The 21193-nt window shown below is 49.1% G+C and overlaps 2 protein-coding genes across 2 annotated transcripts in view; both read left to right on the plus strand.

Moving 5' to 3' along the window:
• Positions 1-1834: 1834 nt before the first annotated feature.
• Positions 1835-12809, plus strand: ELP6 (elongator acetyltransferase complex subunit 6). The gene is made up of 7 exons (XM_019723992.3): positions 1835-1992; positions 3700-3778; positions 4771-4841; positions 6654-6772; positions 8190-8391; positions 10201-10347; positions 11412-12809. Exons 1-7 carry the CDS (start codon positions 1939-1941, stop codon positions 11538-11540), a joined length of 801 nt encoding a protein of 266 aa, XP_019579551.3. The 5' UTR covers positions 1835-1938; the 3' UTR covers positions 11541-12809.
• Positions 12810-16414: 3605 nt separating this feature from the next.
• SCAP (SREBF chaperone) overlaps positions 16415-21193 on the plus strand; it is a 52830-nt gene continuing 48051 nt past the window's right edge. The window contains exon 1 of the mRNA XM_074312454.2: positions 16415-16569. The gene's annotated coding sequence lies outside the window, so the exon portion shown is untranslated. The remainder of the gene's footprint in view (positions 16570-21193) is intronic.

The raw sequence follows: 21193 nt of genomic DNA on the forward strand, positions 1-21193 counted from the left end.
AAATCTTACCTATAGGGAGGACAGAATAGAATGAGGCCAAAGCTGTGATTGGTAAAAGAGCAGCACTCTGGGAAGGGGATGTTCGGTAGATTGTGGTTTGGATAATGTTCATTTTTTGTCTTAATACAGTTATGGAGTGGTCTGGTTTTGTCTTAGTCCATCACAATTAGTCTGATGTTGATATTTTGTGAAACTCTTCGTGCTCAACATGGGAACACCACGACCCAACCTAGCTGAGTGCCAGGCCAGCTTGTGGAAAAGGGGGGCTGCTTTTCTCTTTCTCACATATCAGTAAGCGTGAAACATTCCCTTCTGGGCTAGAGAATCCAAGTCACTTTTACACAGAAAAGCAGCCTCGATTTCCATCCCAGGTGTGGAGCTTCAGATAAGTGACTACATTCCACATCTTAGTCTTATAAAGTTTCTCCAGAAAATCCGGGTCCACTTTGCAGAGCAGGCCAGATAGTGACCCCTTTAAACATAGCTATACTCACCTTTGAGCCTATCAAACAACTGCTTTATTTAAATTTTACCTGAACTCCACCCCTCCCCCAATCCAAAAACAACTTGTTCCTTTGCTTGGTGACAGGCCCCAGGGCTCCACTGTTGTGCTATCTCCCTTATTATTGTGAGTCAATATAAACTTGACTTTGTTGAATTACAAATTTGTCCCTGGTGATCTGAGGCCGACTAGGTTGGAACAGAACTATGTATGATATACTAGAGATAAATGCTGTGGGAAAAAATATTAATAAAAGCAGGGGGAAAGGGAAAGAAGGGTTGGGGAAGGGGAAATTTGCGATTTAAATATGGTGCTCGGGGAAGACTTCCCTGATAAAGTGACGTCTGAGCAAAGACCCAAAGGAAGTGGGGTGTTTTTTTCATCTGCAGAGTTTCTGGGGAAAAAGAGCATTCCAGAAAGGGAAAACAGTGCAAAGATTAGAGGACCAAATCATACAGGGTGTGTTCCAATCACATTTTCTTAGTGGGCTAACCCTGACAACTTCTTTAAGTCTGAAACCTACCCCTACCCCACTGTTACTCCCTTATCCTGCGTTTGCTTTTTTCCATTTTACTTTTCAATATGTAATTCCGTGTTTATTATGTTTGTTTTCTGCTTTGCATGAGAGCGGGCATCTTGGCATCTCGTTCATCCGTGCAGCCCAAGCACCTACTAGCAGTGTGGGACATCAAAGCATAAGCAAACAAGGAAAAAAATAGATAAATTGGACTTATCAAAATTAAAAACTTTTTTTTTTTTGCTCCAAAGGACACCATTAAAAAAGTGAAAAGAAAAAACCCACAGATACAGAAAGATACATACATTCATTCCTTCAAAATGAGTACCTGCTTATGTGCTTGGCACTGTTTTAGGCACTAAGAAAATAAGTGAATAAGACAGACAAAAATCTCAGCCCTCCTGCCTTCTAGTGCAAAGATTCAGATAAAGAAGGAAACTAAGAAAGGAAACTATAGCTCAGACTGTAAAAACCTGTCCTGCTAGTCATCAACATGATAGAGCCAGCTTTAACAGGGAACAGCGTGAGCTCGACAGGCACGTATGGAGGGACAGACTGTACTGCCCCGAGGCCTGGGGCTGGGGACAGCGAGGTCATTGGAAGGAAAGAGAGACCCGGTCGCGTGGGTCCTTGGGGGCCACTACGAAGAATCAGACGCCTCACACCAACAGAGAATAGGCCAAACTTGTAAACAGGAATTCGCCACGTGCAGTGTTCCCCCAGCATCGCAGCCGGATGCGCGTCATCACGCGCGCGCCGGCAGAGGCCCAGGTCGAGGCCTCTGATTGGCTGCAGCAGGCGTTCCGCAGCGACGTTGCGCGTGCGCGTTCCTTTCGCGTGATTGTCAGTGCTGTGTTACTCTCCATCCTCCGTGGCAGTTTTAGCTTCCTGTCTCGGGCGCTCGACCCTAAAGCTGAGAATGTTCCCAGAACTCAATAACCTTCTCAACACCACCCCTGACAGGGTGGAGCAGGTAATTAGTCGTGCGGTCGGGACGGGGACGGGGACGGGTCTCAGGAGCGTGGCGGAAGAACAGGTCCTCCGACGAAGCGCACATGGACCCTTGCGAAAGACGCGACGTCGGTTGTCATGAGGTTGCCTGGGAGTTGTAGTCCAGGGAGGGCCGACCCGGTGCTTGGGCTGGACACCAGGATCTGCGGAAGGTGGGCTTCTGGACCTCATTTTCTCAGAGGCCGTGTGTGTCTTTGAAAGTTCCCAGGAAGCATGTCCGACGTATGGATGGGCTTATGCTCACAGGCGTGTACCGGAGAGCCCAGTGCTGGCTCACTGGGGTGGGGGGCCCGGGGCCCAAAGGAGGTTGTCCGAGAGGAGAGGAGTTTGATTTTTCCACCCGTTTTATGGGACCGGACCGGCTTAATCGCCGAGTCTCCCTCTGGCCCGGGAGCACTCGGCAGGTCGCCGTGAACGCTGCTGCTCCTCTTCCTCCTCATGGGTAGTGCTCTTCTAAGCTGCTTCCAGCCAACATTGGGTTGCACCAAGTCCGCCTTCGACACCACTGCCTCGCGGCTGTTTTCTCCACTCTCCTGCCCTCCCTCTGGGGCACCTCGAAATTTTTCACATTTTAGCTCAGGGATTACCTCTCCCAGGAAACATATCTGGTTTATTTCATTACTTTTGTTTTCTTAATGAAATGATAAGGTCCTCCAGGCAGCCAAGACACCATTTGTGTAAAGCCTTTTTATGACCCCACAATGCCAGGTCTGTTGCAGCCTTCAATACTATATCCTTGTGGACTTTAGTTGCCCCGTAGTTCTTGTCTGCCCAAGCCCGCAGATGGCACTTGCTACCTTGCCAGTTGGCACCACCAAAGTCTTCAGCCCAGGGCCAGAGTGAGAATGGAGGACGAAAGTGGACACCAGGGGATGACAGCACTAGGGGTAACCCTCACAGTCTGGTAGTGTAATCTTTCATGTTTTATAAATGAAAAAAAGTCAGAATGGCACAGAGGTGATGCATCCGATACCGCTTGATCCTGACCTTCCCTGTCACTGACAAGGAACTAGAGGTGGCCAAAGCAGGGCAGCCAGGCACTGCAGAGACCATCTTTAGAGGTCTTTCCAGGTCTCTATGGTCAGAGCTCTGCCTAAAGCAGTGTCCAGCGCTATTGGGAGGAGAACTTTGTTACCCGAGGTCTCTGTCAACAACCACTTCTGTTTTTTCCTACCCCGTAGGACAGAATTAACATCAGAATTAGAAATAGGGAGGAAGCTGAATCAGATGACTTTTTTGAAGGTCCCTTCTAATCTTGGCAGGCTGTGATTTTTGTTGGATTCTGATGGTAAAAGCTTCCTTTGTTCAATATCTAATTCTCCCTAAGACCGGTCCCTGAGTTACTAGGTGAGGAATGAGGAAGAGAAGGGATTTCATTCTGTTTTGCTTTGGGAAAGTGGAAGCTGAGATATGCTTGCCCATAATGAGTGACTTAATACTGATCACTTTAATTGTTGGTTTTTCCATAATTTTGACTTCTTTTTTTATAATCTCAGTTTGTATGTGTGTATTTGTGTATATGCTGCATATATAATACACATATATACACACATACATATTCCTCAGGTGTAGAAACATAGGTTTGGACACAATTAACTATATTTATACTGTCAGACTCCTCTTTCCAGGGAGTCTTAATTCACTTTTTTGTGTTTCTCTTAACTTTTAGGGGAAACTGACTCTGCTCTGTGATGCCAAGACAGATGGCAGTTTCCTTGTGCACCACTTTCTCTCCTTCTACCTCAAAGGTATGGGACTCATTCATGCTATAGAAAAAGAAACCTAAGGGAAAAAATCCCTATTTCAAGAAGCGATGGCAATAGTATTAACGAGCCAGGGCTTTGGTGTTTGGGTAGCCAGATGACTGTTTACTAGGTAACAGGTTACTGTACCATGTTGTTCCCTACCCAGCCCTGCTAGTGTGGCATGTGCTCACTGTATCCGTGTCTTCCCTTCCCCTTTTCCATCCACTGCGCACATATTGCCTCACGGTGGTCCTTTTGTGGTCCCCTGTGTACTTGATCCTCAGTCCTTGTGTATCTTGAGGTCTCTGGGCACTCAACCCACTGACACGTGGCGCTGGCAGTAGGTGCTTCCCAAAGAACGCAGGGAAGAAAACTTCATGGCCACTGCAATTTACATATGGAAATAGATTAGAAGAAGAAAATAGCCAAATGAAAAAAAGGCTCATTTATCAATTGATTCTCCTTGAGCCTCTACCGTGCGCGGCCAGAATAGAGGGTAGACTTTGGCACTCTTAGGCATAATATTTGCAGCTTTGAAAGTTTTCTTTTCCAGATGGCGTTATTGTCAGCACAGAAAGAACAAGAGAATCTACAGATAATTTATTAGAATTAATTATGTTCAGTAAGGTAGCTAGAGCTTCTTTGTGTTTCCCTTACATCCTCGGATATAGGACCAGTTTAAAAAATTAATTGTACTCCTGTACATCAACAACAAACAGAAAAATATAATTTTTTTAAAGAGGACAATTTATTTACAATAGAGAAAAATAAGGTACCTAGTAATACATCTAACAGAAGAAGTGGATCTCAGAATCAGTGGAATAGGTGTAATTAATAAATAGGAAAAAAATTGCATCTTAGAATCAAATTGGGTGTGTCAGGTGGTCTCTGGGTCTCTAGACCTGCCTCAATGCTTTTGTTTCCAGAGGTATGAAGTATATGAGACTAATTTAAATAGAGACATTATTAAAATTAATTTGTTATTTTTTTTCCAGCTAATTGTAAAGTCTGTTTTGTGGCACTCATCCAGTCCTTCAGTCACTACAACATCGTGGGACAGAAGCTGGTAAATACTTTAGACCTCTGGTGAGGTCCCTGAGTGAGGGTGTGAACCACACACGTGTGAGTGTGTTCTAAGGCTGGGCTTCCTTATTTGTATTGTAGAGAACTTAGCAAGGGAGGGATTAAGGAAATTGTGGGATCCTGAACCTCTTATCTAAAGGGCTAAGGCACCGTCTCTGCGTGTTTTATTAATTTAGAATTTGTAGAACCAGATCTGTTTGAATTAATCAAACCCATCTCTACTGATTCTGAACCATTTAACATTTTCTCCTCAATGTGGGCTTTAATCTTGGTCCTTCTGAGTTGGAGATCCCAGCTTGGTCTGCTGCCAAGTTCAGTAGCTCCCACTGCCTCTCCCTAAGTCTAGGGCTTGGGACCCAAATGTGGGGAGAGGCGCCTTTGTCTCCTGCCCCTCATCTTATCAGAGAAAGGCAGGCAAGAATGAGATGGCCAAGAGGCTGGTGAACCTCCTGGCATCGCCGGGGCCATTACCTGTGACCTGTGACCAGGTGGACTTACTGAGGTTTTCTTTTTCTTATGCTAGGCCAGCCTCAGAGAGGGAGAGAACCTAGCCACCCTTCAGCAGTGATGTTTGAAATGCCAGTCTTACTCCTGGGGCAAGTCACTGATTCTTTGATGGGGAGAAACAAATGAGATGGTGAGAGAAGGGTAGACTCTTACCCATCTCTGCAGACAAGGAAGAAGTTCCCTTGTTAGAGGTCAGCATGAGCTCAGAGAGAGAAGGGAAAGTCATGTCAAGAACACAGGTTGCATTTCCGTGTCTCTCTATGGCCTTAGTATCTATGTTTCTGCATGAGAAAGCCATGTCCTCTCATGTCCAGATTGGCTACGTTTCCTGTTACCTTGGAATCATTATGAACATGGCAGGAGTGGCGTACACAGTTCTGGGCATGCCACATACTAGAGGGTGAGCTCCCATACTCCTGGTGTGTGATTGCACTTACTTGGCGGGGCGAAGGGATGGTGGTGGTCACAATCAAGGGCAGCAGTGATGACCAGGAGTCTGTCCGCCAGGGGCCGCTGTTGTTGCTAATGGTCTTGCATAGTGGAGAACGCTGGTGGTTGAATGCGCAATGGAGACCTGGTCTAGAGGCCTGTCACCTGCTTCTGCACTTTTAGATTGTGTCATCATCCCTGGGTGTTTGTTAACATGCAGATTCTTGGGCCACGCCCCCGAAGTTTCTGGTTCTAGAGTGGGCTCATGGGCTGCATCTTAATCAGATTTCTCCAGAGATTCTTAACTGGGTGATCCATGAAGAACCACATTTAAGAAGTTCTGCTTAGAGCAGGGGTCTACAAACTTCAGCCTGTGCCCCCTGTGTTTTGTAAATAAAGTTTTATGGGAACGCAGCCACACCTGTTTGTTTATGAATTGTCTATGGCCGAGTTTAGTAGTTGCAATAGAGACTGTCATTCTCCCACTGCTTTATTATTACTTACTGGTTTTTAAATGTGCTTACTTTAATAAATACATGCATTTAAAAAGGAAACTTTTTATATTAGTATTGTACATTAAAAACCTGTACAGGGTAATCATAAAAATAAATAGGTAAGCAAAAGAATGTAAATTGTTTTGAAAAGTGACAATTAAATGTAAAGGCTCATCTGAAAACAGAATGGGGGTTGGGTCGGGAACATCCAGGGGAAAGAAGACGTGGGCCCCATAGCGATGGGGACAGGTGCACATTCGCACGGTTTGGACTATGTTGTGTACCCTCTGGTGGGCTGCAGTCTAGCCTTTCTGAGGGGTTCCCCTGCAAAGTACAGTAGCTCACGCTCCTCTTTGGCATTTTAGGGTGTCAGCCTAACCACAGCACGGGAACGCGGACAGCTCATGTTCCTCGAGGGTCTCAAGTCCTCAGTGGACGTCTTCTTCCGGGCTGAGGAGAAGCCACACCCCCTGCAGTTCCTCAGGTTAGTCAGCTGGCAGCCCAGCCTGGAAGTGCACACCTGGTAGGTGGGCCCAGGCCAGGGTTGCTGTGCGATTCCTTCTCCTCAGAATGCGGGAGGGCCGAGCTGGCTGCAGCAGTCAGACACAGCCTTGGTGTTGCAGCTTTATTGGAAAGCCCTTGGCTCTTAGCAGGGGCCAGAGTAAGAGTGTACGGCTGTCCCAAAAGCTGGAGGAAGTGTGGAAGGACATTATGCTTTGCTGGTTTTTCAACTCTGGCTCAGAGCCATGGCACACACCTTTGTTCTGTTTTGGCTTGATACACAGGGGTCAGCAACTACAGGCCACGGGCCAGCTACCTGTTTTTGTAAATAAAGTTTTACTGGAATAGCAATTCATCTGTTCGCATATCCGTCCCTGGCTGTTTTGCACTACAACAGCAGAGCTGAGCAGGTGAGACAGAGAACATGACCCACAAGCCTAAAATATTTACCACTGGCCCTTTAACAAAGCGTGTTGACCGCTGGTTTGGTTTTTCTGAGATTGGGTTTCCTGCTTCTCGTCCCTTACGAGCATCAGCCACAAACAGCTCTGTGCAGACTCCCCACCCAGCTGCTGCTCTCCCTCCACCCCAGAGGAGTCCATACGGGAACCCTTCCCCGCCGCACCCTCTCTGAGACTCAGGTTTACTCGGTGACCGGGAGGCAGTGTTGAGTCAGAAGGCCATGTGTCCTGACCCTATGTGTGACCTCACATACCGCCCTTACCGTCTGCGAACCTGGTGTCTGAATGATGGGCCTGGTCACACCTGACCCCAGGTGGTGCGGGGTGGTCACCCTTGCTGTTAGTGGGGGCTCAGCCCTGGAGCGTGGGGTAGTGGGGCCGATGCCTGGGTTCTGGGCCCCAGAGCCTTTTGAGTCTATTGCCGGGAAATGACTGCTGAGGGTGGTCACTGGGGAGACGGAGGTAGCTGGGCCAGCTTGTTCAGAAAGGAGTTGAATCCGTTACGGACGCAAGCAGCCCTTCGTCCAGTGCGCCTCACCACCAGGACACCTGCATTACTCTTTAGCTCTTTACCTCCAGTTGTGACCTGGGAAGGCTTTTCCTGCGCGCCCAATCCAAATGAATCTTCCAGGTGTTGGAAGCTCTTGGGATTGAGAGGCTGTACGGTGTCTCTTAATGGGCCTGAGAGGCAGTTTATTTTTCTGTCCCGTTTGTACCACGGTGCTTTGTGCGTCTTAGGTCTCAAGGGATATTTGAGTTGCTATACACCTTACTCACGTGTGTGGGCCTTTTCTTGCTAACTAACCAATAACCCCTGGGTGCCAAGGACTGTGATCCGGTTCTTTGCCTCCCCCCAGCGCTTTCCTGTGGTGTTGCTTGGTCACAGATAAACATTTGCGAGAGAGCAAGCTCACTGGCGACTTTTGCCCTGTGTCCCAGAGAGGCCAACGCTGGGAACCTGCAGCCACTGTATGAGTTCGTGCGGGAGGCCCTACAGCCCGTGGACAAGGGGGAGGCCGCCTGGAGGTGTCCGGTGCTGCTTGTGGACGACGTCAGTGTGCTGCTGAGCCTGGGCGTGGGGGCGGTGGCCGTGCTGGACTTCATCCACTACTGCAGAGCCGCTGTGTGCTGCGAACTACAGGTACCGAGGGGCCTGCTCTCCGCCCCCGCCTGTGACCGCTGAGGGCCCAGACAGCTCCAGACCTTGCTTGCTTGCGGTGATCTTTCTGTTTAAGTGCATCCGTTTGGGCTTTAACTGTGGCAGGCCCAGAAACCTGTTGGTCTACCCACCCTGCTCGCCCCTACTCACCATTGCTGAAAACTAAAGCCCTCAGAATTAAAGGGCTGGCCAGCACGGTCTTGAATGGGTTGGCCATGTGTGGTGCCGTGCCAGTCCCAGCTCTGCCACATTGCCTGTGTGTCCTGGGACAAGTCATTGTCACCCGGAGTGTGTTTAGAAGATCAGTTGAGATACTGGGTGTAAATTGCTTTAAAAATTGTGAGGTGCAGTACAAGTATAGGACGTAACCTTTATTGTCAAGTATGAGTCAAAATGGAGATGTTTCCATAACAGACAATTTGACAATAACAGACCAACCTATAAAATGGAAACGCCTACCTTACAGGAACCCGGCTGCAAGAGGTAAGGGAGATGAAGTTGGTAACACGCCAGCACAGCGACTGGCCTATCGTGGCCACTCTTGGTGTGTGATGGGGTAGGAACTACGATGCTGGCACAGTGTGGTCAGGCCGAGGTGCGGAGCAAGGGCAGAGGGGCGCCAGCGGAGTTGGCTGGGGTGTGCGTGTCGCACGTGGCATGCAGAGCCCCTGCTGTGTATGAGGTCCCGCCTGGAAGCTGTGTCTGTGGAATGGCAGAGGCTGTCCTGGTGCAGTCACGGGGCCAGAAACCAGGGTGCTGTGGAAGGATGAGAGGAGGAGGACATGGAAGGGCTTGGAGGACACAGGTCAGCGGGGTGAGGGTGACAGGAGAGCTTCTGCAGCTCAGCTGTTCTCTGGCCCACTACCACCCTCTTTCTGTAAAAAGACTTCCTTTAGTTGAAAGGGTAAAACTTAGGAATAGTTTAAAAATAAAGAAAGAAAGAAGTAGTATAAAGGATACTTGGGCAAAAAGTAATGGTGTCCCTCCCTCCCATCTATATCCTTCCAGAGAGTCTATGCAGGAACGAACCTACTTGTGTGTATATTTGTTTCCTCGCATTTTTCTGCACAGTAATAGTAACCGACCATCCACCCTGTTGGGCGGCACTTTTTCTGTTGAATAACACACAGTAAGTTTTGGTGTCCATTGCCCAGTAACAGAACACACACTTCATTCTTTTTAACAACTGGGCGGTATTCCTGTGAAAGGACTGCTTATTCTTGGCGTCCCCTTTGGACGGGGCGGACCTTCCCCTCTGTTTCTGCTTGGCCAGGTCCTACTTGTCTTCCGACCTGGCCCAGCTGTGCCCAGATCCTGGCCCTGTCCTCCCAGCTACATGGCCTCTTCTCCGTGCTCCGCCAGCACCCTAGGCTGCCCTCTGGTGGCTTTGCGTCCTGTCCTGTCAGTATCTGTCTGTCTCCAGGGCCCACGTCTCTTACCCCACTGTGGGTCTGGCCCACGGTCAGCGCTCAGGAGCTGTGGATTGGATGAACTGTGCCTGGCAGGATGGTGGCATTTCAGTCACATCAAGGAGGCCCTCAGGCCGAGCTTGGTTTTAGGTGACGTGAGCTGGAAGTACAGGTTGGATGTGCTGGTGACACTGTCCAGCAGATGATTGGAGTTAGGGTGCTGGAGCCCAGGCGAGGGTCCTTCCCACGGACATGTCGCAACAGTGGCAGCGAGGCTCACCTGGGAGAGGGTGTGCAGGGGTGCAGAGGCCTGAGCCCACAGTGCCCTGTCTACTGTCCCTTCCAGCTGGGAGCAGGTTCCCACCTTGTACCTCTGTTGCAGGGAAACATGGTAGTCCTTGCGCATGACAGTGGAGATGCCGAGGACGAGGAGAATGACATCCTGTTGAATGGCCTTAGTCACCAGAGCCACCTGATCCTGCGGGCCGAGGGCCTGGCCACCGGGTTCTGCAGGGACGTGCATGGGCAGGTACGTCGGGGCTGGGACTGGGATCTTGGGCAGCAGGCTGCTTGCCTCTGTGCCCGATTCCACTTGGGACGTTGTGTGGATGCAGGTCACAGCCTGCTCCAGAGGGCGCCCAGCACCGTGCACCATGGGAGTTTTCCATGGTTGGTGAGCAGAATGGAGCTCCTGAAGAGGAGACAGCTGTCTGGAGTGGAGTGCAGGTGCCCCGCTACTAGACAGCGCAATCCCTCTGTAGGATGATGGCAGGCTTCATATATTCAGGTCAACAGAGTTCCTTTTAAAATAGAGACTTGGGGAGGCCTGACCCAGCGGGGTTGCTGCCTCTACACAGTGTTTGGAGTACTCAGGCAGAAGCTGAGGCCCTGCCGTGGGAGGGAGGCCAGGTTCCACCTCCCCCAAACCCTCCCCCGGTTCTCTGCCTTCTGGAATCACCCCAAAGCCTCCACCACAGCTTCTGGGTGAGCTCCATGTTGATGGCTCTCACCCCGTTAAGGGTGGGAGTTTGGGCCCAGAGTCATCCAGAGGCAAGTGTGGACAATTAAGCAACACAGGAGTGCTGTGTTGGTGATGCCTGTGGCACAGCATGAGGAGAGGGTTCTGCTGGCAGTTGTGGCCTGGCTCTGCAGCCGGCCAGTCCGCCTGAGCTTTCTGGTCAGCCGCGACATTACCAAAATCAATGTCCAGCCTTCCCGAGCCTCCAAATTGAATGTACAAATGCTAATTTTCAAAATTCATCTAGGCAACAAGTACATAACCCTGCATAAAAAAACCAAAGGGGAATACATAAAAATACTTCCAGGGTTTTTCTCTAGTAACTTTTTCTTCCTTTTCTTTCTCTTTCACATTTTCTGTAATGAGCAAATATCACTATTGTAATGGAGGGGAAACATTTATTTTTAGTTAACTTGTAATGGCTTTGTTTTGGAAGTTCATCCCACTGCTGCATGGCACATGTGACAGTGATCTCAGCGAGGCCTCAGTTGAAGGTCAGCGAGCAGGTGGGGTTCACAGTGGAGCAGGTACTGGTGGGGGGCACTCATCTTTCGTTCTTCTCCCTGTCGCTGCAGCTAAGGGTCCTGTGGAGGAGACCACCGCAGCCCACAGCCCAGCGGGATCGGAGCCTCATTTACCAGTACAAGATACAGGACAAGAGCGTATCTTTTTTCGCCAGGGGTCTGTCTCCTGCTGTTCTGTGACCTGACTCGGGGGCCGCCGGAGCTCCCTTGGATTGTTTTCGGATGTGGAAGATAAAACAACCAAGCAGGAATGGATCTTGACACCTTTGTAGTGGTCTTTCAGGCTGGACTGGCGGCTCCACTTGGCCCCAGGGGTGATCAAGTGCTGTGACAGTGTGCCTTTGTCCTCCTGGGCTTTGCTCAGAAGACAGGAGGAATCTGCAACCCTGCCTCTGCCGAGAGGGACCCGTGTATTGAACCCTCGTGAAGGGTCCTTTGGAGGCTTCCATGTAAACATGCTTCAGCCCAACTGCCCATTTTTGGTGGTTGTGCCATTCATAGCCAGAGTGGGTGTGATTGTGCCAGCCAGGAGACAGTCCTGGATGGCGGGCGTCACAGGGGACAACTCGGATAATCATGGCTGGCATAAAGTGAGTTCCCACAGCCTGGCTTCCCAGGGATTGTCTCGTTTTATTTTCACCTTTGTCTTGCAAAGGTATTTTCCTCTATGTCTAGTGGGGAAACAGGCTTAGAGAGGTCTGGTGGACACTCAAGGCTGTCGGCAACGGAGGCCTGACTCTAAAGTCCACCCTGGCTGATGGACCCTCATGGAAACCTGAGGTGGGCTCCCCACCCAGTTCACAGCTTTGGCTGCTCCTGGTTCGGTGTTGCTGATAAGGCCGAGCCATCCAGGGCCCGGTACCCTGGCAGTGGTCACATGAGTCCCCATGTTGGCCTCATGCATGGCCTTGGTGAGAGGGCTAAAGAATGTTCTTGCTGCCAGACAGGGTGGGTCTCGGCAAGGAGCTCATGCCTTCCTCACCTGTGAGGACCCCAGGAGGTGAGCTCTCGCCCCAGCAGCCTGCAGGTGCCAACTTGCCACAGCACTTAGAGACTCAGCGACAGTTCAAGGCCTCTGGGGGTGGGCACATCACTTTTGATGCTACCTGTGTGTGACCTCAGGCAAGTCGTTAAAGCTCTGGGTGCTTCTGTTTTCACAGCCTTAGAATTGGGTTTATCTGAGCGGCCTGTGAAGGCCATCACGAGGATATTGTGAGGTAATCTATGTAAAGCCCATCTCTGGTAAGGGGCTGACAGTCAGTAGTGCCTCATTGTGAACGACCGCTGCTAGGAGCTCTGTACTAACCTTTATCATATTGCCCGTCGGGTTTTGTTTAACGGTATGAACTAAGACAACCTCCCTAGTTTAAGGAATGAACTTCGTCGATCTCTGGTCTCTGCCGCGTGGTAGAAACTCAGTAGGTAATAAAGGGATTGAGTGAATATCAACACAGCGTGGAGATTTTAAATATTTTTAGTGACTGTAGCATGGTTATTAGAATGGCTGCTGTTTACTGGAATCCAGGCTTTGTACATATGTTCACACGGATTTCATTTTTTTTCAAAAACCACAGAGGTCGGTGTCCTTGGTTGCATCTTGGAACCTGCCTCCTCAGTCGAGGTTCCCTGAGGTTAAATTCAGTTCATTTTCCTGGTCACAGAGCAGGAGCTGCTGCTGCACGTCAGAACCTGGACTCAAATCCGAGGGGTCTGGCCTGGTAGCAGCCCTTTCAACTTCATCACGTTGCCAACTTTACCACTAATGCGTAATTCACGGTGAGCGTGATCATTAGTGCAAGCAATTGCAAAGACGGGCCTTGTCATTATGAAATACCCTTCTCTGCATCCATGAGGGGTAGTGGGCTGGATCCCAGAGTCCTGCATCCCAGATGATGGCTACTCAGTTATTAGCGTGACCTTGGGCAAATCTCTTCCCCTCTCGAGGAAGGTTTCTTCATTTGCGAAATAGACCCAGCCCCTATTTTCAAGATTTTCATGAGGATTGGCCAGTGTGGAATCTTGACGATAGGAATTATCACTGCTTGACTTCTAAGTGCCATTTCGTTTTCTAAAATTTTGAATTTATTATTCCCACAGGAAGCAACCTAAAGTAAGGTTGAGCTTTGCTAATGACAAGGAGAAAATTCTGAGACGCTATAAATTAAATTACAACAGGCTGGAGGGTAGAAGGAAGGGAGAGAGGTTTATCAGTTAACAACTGGAGGGCAAAACCAACAAAAGTTTGCTTACATTCCTGAACGTATGTTGAAACTGAGTTAACTTGCAGATGGCTATATCCGCAATTATATAAAGAGAATCGTCAGGCGCCTCTGCTTCTTGCTTACCTGTGAACTTGCCAATCTGTTTCCAGGTTGCCCACAACCAATCCTAAGCAAACACTTCTTCCTTAGGACTCTGTACCCATCCCAGAACTAGCCCCGCCTCAGTGCTCTCGCTTTACCTGTAGCCAGTGTAAATTCTTTCAAAACAACTTGCATCCTTCTTTCCCAAGCTGTTTGCATAAGAGCCCACCAATCCCACGACTGCAGACATGCTGCCTTCCTCATGTGCTGCTGCTGCTGCTGGTAGTTCAGACGTCATGCCCCAGGACTTGGTCGTTTTCTGGTGAGCATTTGGCTCAATAAACCCTTTCAGAAAAACTTTCAGTGAATGCTTTTGGTTTAACACTGGTTAGGGCTAAATGGAGCTTTTCCACTTGAATTATATTTAAAAACTAAGATCAGGTATCTGCAGGGATCTGCAACTTACCTGGGAATGCATAACAAATAAGTATTGATAAGTGGTTAAAGGGATAGTTTTTTCTAAAGATAGATAATGATATACTAAGTAAAACATTAACAGTTGTAGAATCTAGACCTTATAGTTGTTAACTGTATGGTTCTTTCACCTTTTTCCTGTGTTTTGATAATATAATGTTGGGCGAGAAACCCTAAAATCATGGCCACTTCATCCTACTCATGGGGGGCATTCTGTAGCAGATTCACCGGGAGCCCATGAGCCGCAGCTCCCCCCGCCCCCCAGCCTTGGTGGGTTCTCCGCTTACTCATGGCCATGCTGCAAGGCACGGAGGCACTTAGCTAAATGTCAGTTTTGGAGGCTCTTGTTTTTGGAGGAAGGTGTTCAGACCTTGCTGAGGGTCAGTCCCCTGCAAACAGGTTTGGTGGAGTGGTTGGCTGGGCAGGGGTTGGTGAGTAAGGGGGAGTGACAACAGTGCCCAAAAGACAGTCTGGCTAAGTCCCTGCTGTGGAGGCTGAGAAAGACAGGTTCCCAGCCCTCTGGAGAGAAGATCGGTTCACCAGGCCTAAGGTAGGGCTCAGGAAGGCTGATTGAACTAAATATTCCCCAGGTGATTCTGTTGGGAGGCACATTTACAAACACATGTTTTTGTAGGAACTTGACAGTGAAAGGAAGGTCTTGGGGCTTGGTCATGCAGGTTCACTCAGAAAACTGAAAAAAACTGGGTAGGCTTTATATTTGCCAAAAGGAACAAGGCAGTGGTGAGAGGGAGGAACTGGTGGCAGAAAAGTGAATGCCTTTTGCTCAAGGTTTCTGAGGGGCTAGATGCCGGCATATCAAGCCTCTTCAAGCTTGGAAAGAGTGATGTGAGACAGGTAAGGGGTGTAGGTAAGACCCCCCCTCCCCCGCTCTCTACTGTTGCTTCTCCCTAATTTAAAAAAGAATTCTTCCTTTATAGGAAAAAAAATCATAAAGCCAACCCTGAATACAGGGCATAATCTTAAAGGTCACTTTGGGCCAAGGCCAGTTGTCCCCATTGTTTGATTTAACCGTGACAACAATGTGTGGGCAGAGAGGGAGGCAAGACTTTGGTGGCCTTGGAGAGGTGGTCCAGAGTCCAGTGGGAACAGGGTTGAGGGAGGCTGTGACTAAACGCCTAAGAGGGACAAGGCAGCTGGAGCTGCCAGAGGGCTCCTGGTCTCCTCCTGCGTTGTCAACGGTTGTATTTGACTTCATGCAACCCCAGCACTGCCACCCTTGAGAGCAGGAACAGTTGTACACGGTCGGCTATCCAGGTAGCCCCTGGGGTGGGTGCCCAGGGCAGCAGGGTGGCGGTGGGGCTGGCCTCTGGCACACCAGACCCGGCCTGCGAAGGTGTGAGTGGTATGATCAAGGTTCCCGCGAAGAGGCCCAGTCGCTTAGGGTGGCATCCTGGGATGGGCTCAGAGCTGGGTGGCTGGGACCTGTGTCCCCCCACCCCCCATCTCCCCCAAACCCCTGCGCCGCCAAGCCTCCTGTTCCCTTTTTGTGAGACCTAGAAACAGGACCTACTTGAGGGTTTGGAGGAAGGTCAAAGCTGAGCACATATGCAAAGCGCTGGGCTCAGGACTGCTGTTTCCCTGAAAATAAGACCTAGTCGGATAATCAACTCTAATGCGTCTTTTGGAGCAAAAATTTGTATAAGACCCGGTCTTATATAAGGTCTTAAGGGTCTCATATTAATTTTTGCTCCAAAAGACGCATTAGAGCTGATTGTCCGGCTAGGTCTTATTTTCGGGGAAGCAGGGTAACTTGCTATTACAACTAGTACACAGTCCATGTAGAAAATGATTAAATGTCCATCAGCAAATGCGAAAAACCCAACGTCTGTAATCTTCACCCCAGACCCTTGTTAAAAAACAAAAATGAGAGTATATTCTACAACTCATTTTGAACCATCTTTCAACCTCAGTATTCATAAAACATCCTTTCAAAAGGCTGTAGGGAGACTCGTTTTATGGACATAATTTATTCGATCCATCTGCATTTGTTGTGTGTCGGCTGCTTTTAATTTTTTGCTGTTATAAAACGGGGAACGTGGGCAGCTTGTGCATGTTGTTGATAACTTTCTGGAATGGGTTGTCAAAAGCCCCGGTGCGGTCCCCAGCTCCACGCCCGGCCCGCTACCTCTCCCTTCCTCTCGGTTGGGTGGCTGGCGTCCGCCAGGGGGCGAGCGGGAGCCGGGGCCCGGGCTCGACTGCGCATGCGCGCGGCGCTGCGAACACGTGCGGAGGGCGGTGGGGAGGGAGGGGAAAGGTAGGAGGTGAGAGGTGAAGGGGCGGAGAGCTGCGCCGGCGCCCGGCGGCCGGGAGAGTGAGGGCGGGCACCACGCACCGGACTGCGGGCTGGGAGCGCGCACGCCGCGTCCCGCCCTCGCCGCTGCCGCCGCCGCTGGAAGCAGCTGCCGCCACAGGTACCGCCGCGCGTGTCCTCACGGCGCCTGCCCGCGGGCCCCGGCTCGGGCCTCCCGCCGCGCGACCCCGGGAGTTCCGGGGTGGGGGCGTCCAGGGGCACAGGCGCGCGGGCGTGGGCGCTGTCCAGCAGCCGTGCTGCCTGGGCCCGGAGACCGCAGCCGGGAGAGGGGGCCGGGCCGCCGCGTCGCCACCCCCACCCCTTCGCCGGGCCCCGCCCGGGCGAGCTGCGCGCCCCCTGCCCACCCTCCGGCCTCAGGTGACCACTGCCTGATCGCCGCCGGGAGAGGGGGTCGTGCTGTTGCGCCCCTGGCCCGCTGTGCCCCGGGAAGCCGTGGGTTCTGGAACCTGCTTTGGGGCTGTCTGGGTTGCCCAGAGCGCGGGGGAGAGCACGCTGTCCACTCCTGCCTCTTGGAAGATCTGGTTGAAAGGCACCACAGAGCTTCTTTGCTGGGTTTTGCTGGGTTTCTCGTTTTCTGTTTTGCCCAAACTCAAACTTTGCTCACTAACGTTGCCTCTGTTTACTTCTGGGTGGGTTTATTACCTCTGTGTCTCAAACAGGATTGTAACGTTACGACAGCATTAGTTTGAGTGGCAGAAAGTTGTACAGGTGGAAATGCTGTTGGCCGAAGGGGGCGGTGAGTCTCTGGGGGGGCTCTGGCTGGAGTTTCCCCTAGTTTGGGCCACTTACTGCCCCACCTTCTATGGTGACAATCAGGGTTGCGTGATTTCCGGAGATTTTTGTGATAATTCTCCTAAAGAGGAAGTAGATAAGGTTTTTTTTAATGATGTTAACTTTAGGTGTGTTTCTTTCATGTGACCAAACGTTTCGTGGAGTTGACTTATGCAGTGTCCTTATTGGTGTGCCATCACCCCAGGCTATTGTGCTAAAGACTGAAGCTTTTATAAGGAAAGAGTCAGGGTCTGGGGTGTACAGTCAGCGCGGAATAGGTTTAGGTGTTTCTGAGTGATGCCTAATTGACGACCTGTATCTTTTCAAGTGTAAATATAGTTTAGGTTTTAAGTGTTTTACACATTTGCAGCATCCCCGCTGGGCACACGATGTAAAAAACACAAACTATGTATAAACATAACTCCATGTTTATTCTTTGAAGGAATAGATTGAAATTGAAAGAATTACATCTTATGTATTATAAGCTAATGTGGTGTTTGAGCACTCTGTTGCTGTTGTGGCAACAAGAGCTCCTCTCCAGAGGTCTCCATGTATTTAGCATCGCTGCCACCCCCCACCCCCATCGTCTAGCTTACTGTTGGGAGGTGGGTAAAATGTCTACTCCAGTTTATGACTAGAAAATGGATGCATAGAGGTTGTGAATTGCCAGAGGTCATGGATCAGCAAATGAACTGTCCAGCTGGGAAACAAACCCTACCTGTGGGTTCAGTACACATGCATTTCCTAACATTTAGACCTTAGGGAGGCACGCATGTGCGTGTGGCCCAAGACCTCGAATGACACTTAGGTTTATGTGCTGGTCTCCTACCCTGACCATTGGTGGCCATTTGCTTGCCACCAGTGTCCGTTTTACTGGCTCTGACAGGTACTTCATGTGTGGTCTGTGTCATCACTCCCATTGAACAGATGAGAAGACTGCCCCTCAGGGAGTAGCTGGGTTCCCAGAGTCACCCAGCCTGTAAACGGTGGGTCAGGCCTTCAAAGCACATCTGCGGGACTCCCCCACTTGAGCTCCTCCCACTCTGACTTGCTTCCTTCCTGAGTTGGCCGAGGAAACAAAATCCAAGTGACTCCCTTTGCCACCTGAAATAATAATACTAGGTAAAATATTTATTGAACACTTGTGCTGTCTAGGTACTGTGCCAGGTGCTCTAATAATAGCTTATCTCACTTAATAACCATATCATCATCATAACCAGGTAAGATGATATTGTTATCACCCCTTTTACTGGTAGTTTTAGAGATGTTATCTGACTGGCCCAGGGTCACCTAGCGAATTAGAGGCAGAGCCCAGGTGCAAACCTACGTTGGTCAGACGAGTCCGTGCTCTTATGCTGGTCTTGCACTTGCTGGCTTCCTCGTCTCCTCCAGTGCCCACTGGCAGGTGAGCGGTAGCAGAAGAAGGTGATAGGGTGCAGGGAGGAAGCCCACCTCACAGACGTGAGTCAGATGGTGAAACTGAGCCGGAAGCAGACAGCAATTTGGCCACTGCATTTGCCAGCTTCCACTTGGGTGCTTCAGGGCGCTCCTGAGAATGTTACCAGTGTCTCTGGGCCACACATAAGCTTCACAGTGGAGTCCAAAGCATGTGTGTGTGTGTTTTCAAGAGTGTGCATGGGTCTCAGGAAGATAAAATTAAAACCGATCTTGTTTCTATCAGCCCTACTTAATTTTTATTGTGTATTTTACAGTGTGCACTATACAGTGTTACAGTAGTACATGTATAATTTATATATAAATATACACATATTGGGGTTGTATACTCAAATTTTTGTTGGGGGTTTATAATCAAAAACCTTTGGTTAATTTGATATTTAACATTTTCTGATTGCATAAAATATGTAAGGCACTGTGCTAACCGTTTGTTCCTGACTTGGAAGTCTAGTGAAGTTCAATGTAATTCCACATAATTCAGAGAGAGTGGTATTTCATATTAATAACCAATTATAAATTATTTTGAAATTGCAGTCATGAGTGTGAAAGAGGATCTGGTGTCTCAATGGCCTTTATGTCTCCAATGTAGCACCAATCTTAAGTGTTAAGCTCAGTGACTGATACAGCTCTTTGGAAGTTAAAATTTTGTTGGACTTCTGTTGTAAGCATGTTCATTTTAGTTAGAAGCCAGAGAGACTGAAATAATCAGTTCATGCAAATATGACAGTTGTAATAGTTGTATCTGTGCTGTCCCCCAACACCAGAGTATTTTAAAATCATCTGTTGAAATTCCAAATACATCGACTCCTTATCACTTTTTACAAACTAGATTTGTCTTCATTTCATTCCACTGCAGCAGTTGGTACCTTATCTCAAAATGAACAGTTCCAGAATTCTACCTAATTTGAAAAATATCTCTATCATCTTCCAGCTTGTCATTTCAGAATTGAATAGATTAGTATTTGTTCAGAGTTCAGATTCAAATAACAACATGGGTTTTGAGCAAGAAATACATTTTCCTAACTAGAAAAGCTGTTTTTATCTAAGTGAGGTATCATTATCCCAGTGATTCTCAAACCCTGGCATGAATCAAAATGCATCTGGCAGGCTTGTTTTAACCCCACCTGTGGAGTCGCTGATTCTGTGTCAGAGGTAGGCCCAGGAATTTGAATTTCAGACAGATGACCAGATGCTGCTGCTGGCCTGGGGAGCCACGGCTCCATACAGCTGCACCCCAAGTCAGAGCGCTGTGCTTCACAGTGAACCCCCGCCAGCGTCAGTCAGTCTTACAGTAGCATTTCACCAAGTACATAACTGGCTCTTGTTTTTAGCTAGTTTTCTTATTTTTAGGTGATGTTATAATTAAGATTGCATTTTCAATTATAGTGTTATTTCTACTTTTTTTCTTGCAGTCCTGCATTTCTGCGTTTCTGGAGGGATCAGAGTTTCTTTTAATACAAGTCATTCACATTGAAGAAAAATGAATAGGCAAGCGCGCACGCACACACACAGTTAAAATTGTCTAATCCCAGTGTGGCCATTAGCAGGCTTCTTCTCAGGCTTCTTTCTTGCTTATTCTCTTGCTCTCTCTTTCCGTCTCTATAATGGGATCATACTGTTTCGTATCTGTTTTCTATGTCATTGTGTGAACATCTTTTCATGTAAAAAATGGTTCTACAACATTTTTGTTTTTTTTCAAACATAAAATCTCATTTGTTTTTATGTTTTTTTTGTGTTTGTGTTTCTCCTTTGAACAGCCTTGCCCAGCCAGCTTGCTGTACTTGGCTGTGGGCTCGGTTGCACCCCTAGAAGACCACTGGGACACAGAAAGTCCCCAGGCAGCGTCCCTCTCCTCTTCAGCGATCTTCAGTTGCCCCCCCTCTCGTGATCTGCCCTAAGCTGACCTACCTAACCCTTCTTCCCTCTGCCAGGTCATGTTTTTGCTCCTCTCCAGGGGGTGACTAGGGTCCTTCTATCGGGCCAGAGTCTGGTTTGACACTCACTCATATTTGTCTGTCACAGTGGCAGTGACTGACGGAAACATGAAGACCAACCTTTAGCAGGCACCAGAGAGTGTTGCGTATCGTATTGTCAGGAAGGGTAGTCTTTTTTTTTTTTTTTAATTGGGGAAGGGGAACAGGACTTTATTGGGGAACAGTGTGTACTTCCAGGACTTTTTACAAGTCAAGTTGTTGTCCTTTCAGTCTTAGTTGTGGAGGGTGCTGTTCAGCTTCAAGTTGTTGTCCTTTCAGTGTTAGTTGTGGAGGGCTCAGCTCAGCTCCAGGTCCAGTTGCCATTGCTAGTTGCAGGGGGCGCAGCCCACCATCCCTTGCGGGAGTCGAGGAATCGAACTGGCAACCTTGTGGTTGAGAGCCCACTGGCCCATGTGGGAATCGAACCGGCAGCCTTCGGAGTTAGGAGCATGGAGCTCTAATCACCTGAGCCACCGGGCCGGCCCAGGAAGGGTAATCTTGAATTCTTTACCTCCCAAGAGCCAT

This window comes from Rhinolophus sinicus, chromosome 5 (assembly GCF_057876585.1).
Source record: "Rhinolophus sinicus isolate RSI-liver-muscle chromosome 5, RSI-T2T, whole genome shotgun sequence".
Taxonomy (NCBI): domain Eukaryota; kingdom Metazoa; phylum Chordata; class Mammalia; order Chiroptera; family Rhinolophidae; genus Rhinolophus; species Rhinolophus sinicus.

Bases quoted from the DNA above. Each gene is read 5' to 3' on its own strand.
- ELP6 (XM_019723992.3), top strand. From the start codon at position 1,939: ATGTTCCCAGAACTCAATAACCTTCTCAACACCACCCCTGACAGGGTG. The intron at 3,779-4,770 runs GTATGGGACTCA...TTTTTTTTCCAG, and splicing joins TCTCTCCTTCTACCTCAAAG to CTAATTGTAAAGTCTGTTTT. The intron at 8,392-10,200 runs GTACCGAGGGGC...CCTCTGTTGCAG, and splicing joins CTGTGTGCTGCGAACTACAG to GGAAACATGGTAGTCCTTGC.